Below are 10,110 nucleotides of genomic sequence, written 5' to 3'. Positions count from 1 at the left end.
TTTCTTTTCAACTGAATGCTTGCAAATACAGACGTTTATAAAGCTTTTTCAGATACTTTTTTGTCCTTAATCTACAATTTCCTAGGAGAAAAGAGAATATTGGTTTGAGAAACTTAATCTCTTCATTTTCTTACATGTATTTCTTATATAATTCTTTCATGTCTGAACTGGGAATGTATTAGATATTTAAAAAAAAAACAGAGAATGCATCAGTTACTTAGAATGTTCTAGGCCTTCTAACATAATCATCTTCTGGCTTAACCGAAATTTAGAATATCACCTAATCCCCCCTACTACTACCTGCTCCGTTAGCTTTATTTTAGGGATTTAGGACATTTGCATTTGGGAAGGAAAAAATTAATTGTTTTTAGAATAAAGAATAAAAGATAATTTTTATTTAGATACACATGGAAAGGAAGAATGTGAAATATTGCTACCAGAATCTTCATAACTCATTTTATGATGAAGGTAAAAACTCCAAAACTGTCGGGGTGGGCCCAGTGGCATAGTGGTTAAGACCGTGCACTCCGCTTCAGTGGCCCAGAGTTCTCAGGTCCAATCCCAGGCTCAGACCTACACACCTACACGCTGCGCATCAAGCCATGCTGTGGCTGCATCCCAAATGCAAAATAGAGGCTGACTGGCACAGATGTTAGCTCAGGGACACTCTTCCTCAGTGAAAGGAAGCCCCACATTTCCTGTCATTCATTGTAACATTCAGGAAATTAAATGAATTAAGGGAGCCATTATGTTCTTGAGAGTTTCCTAAATCCCTCAAGAAACACAAGGAACTTTTAATAATGTATTTATTCTATCCTTTCGATGAGAAGATTAACTCCAGGGACTCTCTTCCCATTAGAACTAAGGCAAATACATAACTGAGCTTTTGTCTGAAGCTGTCTCCTGACACTGTTCATTTTTGATCGTCTTGCTCTTGTTTTCACACCATGGAGGCTGTGCCTTTGGTTCGGATGTATTAAAGGAGAAGTTTGAATTTTAATCCTGTTACCTCTAACTTCTCTCATTACCTAAATTATGTATTATTGTAAATATCAGACAAATTTAACTTTTTTTCTTGCATTTTGTTTTTGTTTTAGTTTTGTGGGTAATAAAGAGAAATAATCTATGGAAATGGGTGGTCACGAGTTTCCAAAATAAGCTAAGGTTTTGGACAATTTTTTCTTTCACTGGTAAGTTAACTTTACTTATTCGAATATCCCATACACATACATTCTGAAAATTAGTTAAAAACAAAAAAAGAGATGAAGAAAAATGAAAAAAAAAATCATGTTCGGATTTTAATCTGATAAACACTTCAGATTACAGGGTTGTAGGAATTTACAATTTGCCATTTATTCCAACCCCTTATCCTACTCTTCAATCTCTTTTGCTATATTAACGTCTAAATCATTATGCAACTTCTACTGAAACAATGAAAAAATCAATGTTTTAACTCAGTTGGAGTATTTGTTCCTAAAGGATGAATTGCAACCCTGTCATAAATACATATTCCCATAGGGATTACTCACTGTCACTGTAGATATTCTAGATCTAACATAGTTATCTCCTTATTTCTTATTATTTCTGTAATCTTGCAAGATCGTTCTTTTCTAAGTTTTACCTATTAGATTCAAGAAACAAGTGTCTCCCAAGTGAAAGGATGATGAAGCCACTAAAAACATCACCCTTTATTCTGTAGCGATAAAGCTATAGTATTGTGAGCTGTTTAAAACATTTATTTTTATTTTTAGGTAAATGTGAAAAGACAGTTAAATTTTTAGACAAAATGCAGTAATAATCAACAAATGTGTGTTGATTAAGTAGAAACGACATCACATATTCTAAGAAACATGTTGCAACATCAAAAACCTCAAAACATTGTGAAGAAGAATCTGCATGTTTTATACCTTTGCTTTATTTTATAGATTTGCTTTGCTTTTTCTGAGAAAAAGTATAAAGACTGTTTCCTGAGTGTCCTGAGTAAGGTATTCCTACTGCATATCAAAGGCCACTTGTAAGTTGCTGTTCATCATGCTTCATATTCCAGCTCAGAGTGCCCTCTCCCCTTATGCCCAGTGGGCACTCTTCTCAGAAGTAAACGCCTCTGGCTGTTTTCTAAGGATGACTCCAGAGATTTTGGATGTTAGGACCTTGCCTTTCATCACACTCAAGTTTAAAAAATGTGAAGTAAGAACTAAACATAAATGTGTAAGAGGAATATCTCAGGATTAAATGCCTCAGTACAATTTATTCTTACATCTTCATATATTTAACATTAGCTACTGTTAAATCCCAAGTGAGAAGTTTAAAAGAGAGCTTCAATGGTACCACAGGTTAAATTTTCAACTTCAGTTATTATGCTTTATAAACTGGACTTTTCTTTACAGATTTTAGAATGAAATTCACTTAGGGTTTTTTCTTCACACTAAGACCGGCATTTTGAACGCACCCTGAGGCAAAGACCTTAATGTTTTCATTTTTCACTCATGGAAGTCCTTATGGAACAGTCAGATAAACAGTGTTTGAAGAGGCCAGACACTTTCTTAGGTAAAATTTTGTGTTTTGCAGGTAAAACGACAACAGCAGAGAAGTAAATAACTAGTTGCATAGCTAGTTAGGGATTCCAAGTAGTCTTGATGGTGCAACGTGATTATTCTCAATTTATTCCAATCTCCTCATCATTAACAGGTACCAAGAAAAGCAAACAAATGCGTTGTGTTAATTGCACATCGGTCACTGAGTTTATCCTTTTGGGGCTGACAGATCATGCTGAATTGAAAGTGGTGCTCTTCGTGTTGTTCCTGCTGATCTATGCTGTTTCTTTGGTGGGGAATCTAGGAATGATCTTTCTCATCCAAACAACCCCGAAACTCCAATCACCCATGTATTATTTCCTTAGCTGTCTGTCATTTGTTGATGCCTGCTATTCTTCAGTCTTTGCACCCAAAATGCTGCTGAACTTCTTTGTTGAACGGGAGACAATCTCATTCTCTGCATGCATTGTACAATATTTTTTATTCGTGTCACTCCTTACCGCTGAGGGCTTCCTGTTGGCAGCAATGGCTTATGACCGCTATATGGCCATTGCGAACCCTTTACTTTATACAGTGGCTATGACTAAAATAGTCTGTGTTGTCCTGGTCATTGGATCATGTGTAGGAGGTTTAATCAACTCTTTGACACACACAATTGGTTTGGTGAAATTGTCTTTCTGTGGGCCAAATATCATCAGTCACTTCTTCTGTGACCTTCCCCCATTGTTGAAGCTGTCGTGTTCTGACACCTCCACGAATGAATCGTTGCTTTTAACCTTCAGTGGCATTATTGCTATGAGCACTTTCTTGACTGTGATGATCTCCTACATCTTCATCATTGCTGCTATCCTGAGGATCCGCTCGGCAGCAGGTAGACACAAAGCCTTCTCCACATGTGCTTCACATCTAATGGCTGTGACTTTAGCCTATGGCTCTGTAAGCTTTAGTTACATTCAACCGAGCTCCCAATATTCCCTAGAACAAGAAAAGGTGGTATCTGTGCTTTACACCCTGGTGATTCCTATGTTAAATCCATTAATTTATAGCCTAAGGAACCAGGAAGTGAAGGATGCAGTAAAAAGGGCTGTGGAAATGAAACATAGTCCTTGTTAATGTCACACCATATGTGCCCCAAACCAGTACACAAACAAGTGCTTTGATTAGTGATATCTATGTGAATTTATTAAAACTTTGAGCCTCAGGGAATCTTAGAGTTTATTTAATTGGAACCCTCTGTTTTACAGTGGAAGAAAAAGGTCTAGGAGAATAAAATATCATAGTATATATGGCTGGTTATTTTGCAAACTAACCTAAAAACCATACTAAGATCCAGGGTGGTTACTTCCGGATAATCGTTGATCGTTGACATTTTCATTTCTATATATGGTTAGAAATGCATATATACATATAGATACATAGACACACAAATACACACACATCTAGACACAAACATAAAATTCATAAATAATAAAATGTCTCTTAACTCAGTCTCTCTATTGAGCACAAAAAAGTAAAATATTTTTAAAGCAAAAACCATTGGTATTTGAATTGTCCAATAAAACTGACAGACGCATGTTCCTGAAATTAGCCTGGATTATTTCTAATCAAATATTCTTCAAAATAAATGTAAACACTCAAAAATAGTCAAAGAAAACTCAGTGCTAGATGACCTTTCCATCTACAGTGTTTAGTCTAAACCATTTCCTTGTTCCTGGACTCAGTTTCCATTACTACACATGAAACTGAACAGGGTGGAAGGTCACAGTTTTATTACCACTTCACATGGAAGGGCCACCAATACTCAGAATTTTACTTCATGTTTAGAAATGATGCCTCCAAGATAATTAGGGAATCAGTAATAATCAGACTAATTTCCCTCTTTCCTTCAAGAATCTTCCAACATCTTATCTGGACATTAAACAAAAAATTCCCTGAAGGTGTTCCAGGTAGGAGGAAACCTGTGCTATGTGTTCTAGGTGGGAAAACATGTGAAGCCGATTACTTTCCCTTTGATTCAATTTCTATGTACAGGTGCATAATGATAGAATCAAGCCCGTAAATGCTGATTCTTGCATAGTGAATTCTTTTCCCTAAATTGCTGTAAACCCCCCCAACTGGAATAAAAAATTAGTATTCTAGAGAATGTCTTCATTTACAAATAAAATTATGATTATTTTTTGGAGTTTGTTTTAAATACGGAAAGAACTAGAGGAAACTAGGCTAAGCAGCCTAACGAGACAGTAGAATGCTCCATAAATATTAATTCATGTTTTTACATGGTAAGCTAGACTAAAGTTTTGCTTTTTCCTCTCAGTGACAGCCAAAATGATGTAAATAAATGGCTCAAATATCTGTGAAGACAGAAAATTAGAATGTGAAAAAAATGAAGGTAGCAAATTGAAATGCTTATTATATTAGACGTTCATGCAAAGAAATTCATATGAAAGTTTACTTTTCAGAATGAAAGAATAATAACACCCTCACTACCACCAACACCAAGAACAGCATATAACATTTGTACTGCCCTTCTTGATGTTCCAAGATAATTTAATATATTATTTGAAGGCTAACCATATGTGACATTTATCTATGAAACATTCACGTATGAAAGTTTTTTCATTTTCATAATAAAATTAAAAACAAAATAAAAATGATAATAAGTAAACTTAATTTTATATAGTTCTTCACCATTTTTTAAAAGCACTCAATATCTTATATCTTAGAGTATGAAACACAGGGAATGATATACAGGCAAGATAATTGAAACTCGAGAAAAATAAATAGAATTATTTATAATTTTTTTTACAAATTATGTAACAATATACATCCTTTGAAAGAAGGGACTGTCTTCCCAGGATGCAGATAAAATAGTTTACTAAATGTGTATGTGTGGGAGGGGGGTTATTTTATGGAAAAAAATGATTTTTGTTTTTTCTACTACTGACCTTCAACTCATCCTAACAAATGGCTGCTATATTATACTATAAACAGGAAGTGGATGCATAAATGAGAAAAAAAAAAAATCCCTCTCCTAGAATTCTAAGGCAAATGGAAGGTGCGTGGAAGATTTCTAAGATGTATATTGGAAAATGAATAATATACCATATATACGGTACATATACATATATTCTGAAAGTAAATGAAACTGAGTTCAGTAGATTCCAAGTGTTCTTAAGTGGTAGATATAATTCATCAACAGGAGATAGATGAGGACTTCATCAACGAAATATCTGATGCTATTCCATAAATTATTATGTCAAGTATTAGGAAAAAAATTTTGAGACTGGGCGCTTGTATCTCCAATCCCTTTACCTCATACATAAAATTGGTTATTGTTCAACATCAAGACTTGGAGAAATCAGGACTCAGTAGATGTTTATCTCACATAACTTTCCTCTTAGTCCTCAGAGAATCTCTGTCAAGTATGTGTTAATTTTTATTTCATCTGTATATCCTTGCAGTTTGCAATTTGGAAATTGACCTGACTCATCAATAAAATAAGTTGCTGGCATCATTGGGGCTGGTCATGGCTACATCTGTGTTGTGGTCGTGTTTGTGTTTGATACTTATTAAGAGACACACGAGCCAATGCAATGAATTTATGTTCCTAAGATTTGAAATTTAGCCTTCTGCTGTGAGCACATAGTGATTACATTGACCCCAGCTTTGATGACAATATTCAGTTGTCCTTGGTCAAATGTGACCTGTGGACAAATTCAAACTCCCAGAATCATGGACATCTAAGGATCATATAGCCAACACATCTAAACCCTAATCTGATAGAGAATACTCTCTGAAAATGCTCTAACGGTTGTCTACCTTCCCCTACAAAACCAGCATTTAGTAAATCTTAGCAATGAAATAGTGACTTTTTTTTCAATTTAAGCAAGATATATTTCTCTCCTTAGAGCTTATATCAAGTACTCTCAGATATGTCTTATGAGGTCTTAGAATTCATATATTCTCTCTCTTCATTCTTAGTCTCCTCAGATGTTCACTTTTGCTAGAATACTATCCTGAGTCTAATTTTTTTAACACTGGATATTTCCTATCTTTTCCACTATTCTTCATGCAATATGGTTTCAAATTCCATGATTATACTGTTCACTCTTTAGTTTGCCAATATTAAAAGGCTACATGGGATAAATAGTAAAAAGAATGCTAAACTTTTACATCGGACGATCATTGTATTAAAACTATTTTTCTACCACTTCCTATAAGTGCAAACTTGGAAAATTTCTTTAACTATTCTGGGCCACCTACAATGTGAAGCATATGAATTGGAATATTTAATTAAATAAAATCGCATAGTGATTAGAGATAATAGTTGTGAAGTGCCTGGAATGTACTAGGCCTTTAATAAATAGAAGCCCTTCCAACTAGGATTCTACTTAACACGTGGTTGTCAAATAAAAAGAAATACACTTGTTAATAAAATTAATTATAATATTGCCTGTGTGTTAGTCTGTTTTCACTGTTGCTTCATTTTAAAATCACTGCAGATTTTCACCACCTTGTTCTTGTGCAGTTGTGTTTGTTGGTTTGGTTGCATTTGACCTATCTTAGTGACTTATTTCTTCTTATTTGCCCTTCCCTCCTTTTTACGTTTATCCTACCATTTCACCCTGTATTTATCTCCTTTTATATTTTCCATTCTATTATCCAAGTATCAGCCTACCTAGTATTTCTAAAAATTACCTTTATGTTCAGCCAATATAGTGACAAAAATGTTGAACCTGATATTATCTTAATGTCTTAATTGGCTAAATTACTTGTAATATTATAAGGCGATCCAGTGAATGAAAACACACACACACACACACATGCACACACATAGACACCTGAATTCTATTTAGTAACTGCTTCCACTTCTTTTGAGTTATCTCACATCGAAATATGTGTATATTTTCCATAATCACTACCAATAACTATGTATTTATAGAAGCACATGGTCATCAACAAATGGAACTTAGCATTCTTTAAAACAAAAATAATAATATAATATATATAGATAGTTAAATCATGTAAATTATAATTATAAACACCAGTGGAGTTCATTTTTAATAATTCCATTTTTTCTTGTAGAGCCTCATATAGGTGAGACAAGAACATATACAACAATTTTCTCTAAACCTGAGAAAAGGCCAAATATATGAATTGTTGCAATTTGGAAAGACAGTGTTGGGGCCTTACTTTCCCCTGCCCTCTCTCTAGCTGTTTTAATGAAACCCGGTGTTCATAGAATCACTGGGGATTCTGTCCTCCACAGGCCCCGAGCCAAATATAAAGACAGTCAGGAAACTGAGAGAAAGGGCCAAGCTTCCTCTCAACACCAGGTGGATGTTATATTTATGTTTTAACAGAGGAATTATGAATGCCTCTTTCATTTCTCAATAGCAGCATCTCTCCATAGGTGCTGTGACTGGACTGTGAAGAAGGATCGTGGCCTCATGTCCATTCCAACTGTGGAGATAAGTGAGACAGAATTAGACCATCACCAAGTCACCTGGCTCTCTTGAAATAGTGGGTTTGTTCCATATTTCCTCAGGTAGCTGTTTTTAAGCTTCATATAATGATGTAAATTGCAAGGGGAAATTCATTTAAAGAAATTCTTTAAAATCTAAGATTGATTGCTACACACTATTGAATTTTGTTAAATCTGAAGAAGAGTGGCGATTTATTTGACTCTGTTTCCAGAGCTAATTTTTAGACTCAAATATTAATTTATTGTATATAACTGGCTTTACAGCAAAAGAAAAATGGTACGAAAGGCAGTCCAGATGAAAATTACTATTTATTAAATGAAAATTAAAGAAATAAATATGAAATCAGTTAAATAAGCAGAAACTCATCTTCAAAGTAACAAATTGGCTGCTTAAAAACAAAGTCAATCAAGGCAAAGCTAACTAAAAAAAACTAAACTAAAAAAAGCAAAGATCCAAAAAATTACTTTAGTCAAAAAGCCATTTGTCCAGTACATCAACAGATAGTCCAGTCTCTATTTTCCTTATTTGTTTTACTTTGAAAATACAGCAAACATTTAGATAATATCTATGGTGTGCCAAATAGTTTTCACATATTTTCTTCGTTAATTCTCACAGCTACCTCTTGAGGAAAGTTTGTAGATGAAATTAATAGGTAGGCTCCAAAATTTAGAGTTAGACATGAAATCACAGCTTAATGTGGTAAAAAGTGACTAGCCATTCGTTTTAACCTCTGATGTTCAGTAAAATGAACATAATCAAAGCTATCTTTTAGTATGGTTTCAAGTTTTTGAATTGTTAAATAACTTAATTTACATCACTCTGATAGCAAAGGGTAGAGATCCAAGCCCATGTCTTTCTCATTCTTTATTCAATATCAGGGAAATATTATTCCCAAAGCGCAGATTGTGGAACACCATATTCATTAACGTTCAGTGAAAATAGGTTCAATTGTCAAATTAAGGTGAAACATCCTCTATATGTATTTCTCTTATTGGAAACTTCCAAAGCATACTAGTGTATTATGTATTCCTGTAAGTGTGGCAGTAAAGAAAACTTTCTTAAAAAATTATTTAGCCGAGTGATTCCCAAGTATATTGGATACCAGAACCTAACTTTTCACGTATTCTGGGTTATATGATAAGCCTAAAATAAAATTAATTTAATGATCTAACTTTTCCCGGATAAAAAGCCAGATCCATATGTGATCTAATGGGCCCAAAGCATACGCATTGTCCTTGAAATTAGATTTGAGACTGTTTGACTGCAAGGATTAAAACATATTGAAAAAGTTTTCTGACTCAGTCTCTATAAAAGCAAATCTGACATGGACTAATCCAAGCCATGGGATAATAAATGTTGGGGAATCAGAGGATGAAATGATAAATATCTGTTGGAGTAGCAAAGAATGACTTCCTGGAGCAAGTGAGTTTTAACAAATAAGTAATGTTGTTATGATAGAAAATGTTTGAATTTTTTTCATTCTCTATTTTAGAAACCTTTATTTCTCATTTTCCATTTTTATGCATAGTCTATAAATTTTATTAAATATTATATATCCATATAAATATAAATTCTATTCTTTTTTTTATTAATGTGTCATGTATTACTTGTCTAAGTTAAAAGATGTCATAGAGAATAATTTTGCTAGATGTCTCAAAAATTTACCTGTTAAATATTGAGTTTTTTTATTCTTTGTTAAGCAATGTACTTCCTTAAAATAGGAGGTCCTTGCCTTGTGTTCTGGAATCTGAAATATACTGTTATCCAGGATCCAGCTCCTGAACTCTCTCTGTTAAACAAGCATTCCTATTAGGGCTCTTTAATGGGATTTTAATTTCTCCAGGGTTTCTTATGTGGTGCATAATGCCAGTTTATACCCCCTGGTGAGACTCTGATCCAACTAAAGTTTAGTATCAGGCTAACTTTTCATACTTGCAAGAATTGGCTTTACTGTGGATTATTATTATTAATTAAAACTGTGCAGTTTTCTAAAGATGCTAGTAGATTGAATTCACATAGTCAAGCCATAGTCTTTGGTTATTTTCTTTTTCCTCCTGTTCCCTGCAGATCCCTCATGGGGAGACACATAA

The 10,110-nt window shown here is 34.0% G+C and overlaps 1 protein-coding gene across 1 annotated transcript; it reads left to right on the top strand.

Moving 5' to 3' along the window:
• Nucleotides 1–2,708: 2,708 nt before the first annotated feature.
• LOC131395624 (olfactory receptor 1052-like) lies at nt 2,709–3,647 on the top strand. Its single transcript, XM_058527481.1, has one exon. The coding sequence runs from the start codon at nt 2,709–2,711 to the stop codon at nt 3,645–3,647; it is 939 nt and encodes a 312-aa protein (XP_058383464.1).
• The last annotated feature ends 6,463 nt before the right edge of the window (nt 3,648–10,110 follow it).

The sequence above is a fragment of the Diceros bicornis genome, chromosome 31 (assembly GCF_020826845.1).
Source record: "Diceros bicornis minor isolate mBicDic1 chromosome 31, mDicBic1.mat.cur, whole genome shotgun sequence".
Taxonomy (NCBI): domain Eukaryota; kingdom Metazoa; phylum Chordata; class Mammalia; order Perissodactyla; family Rhinocerotidae; genus Diceros; species Diceros bicornis.
This window is presented reverse-complemented; position numbering and strand designations above follow the sequence as displayed.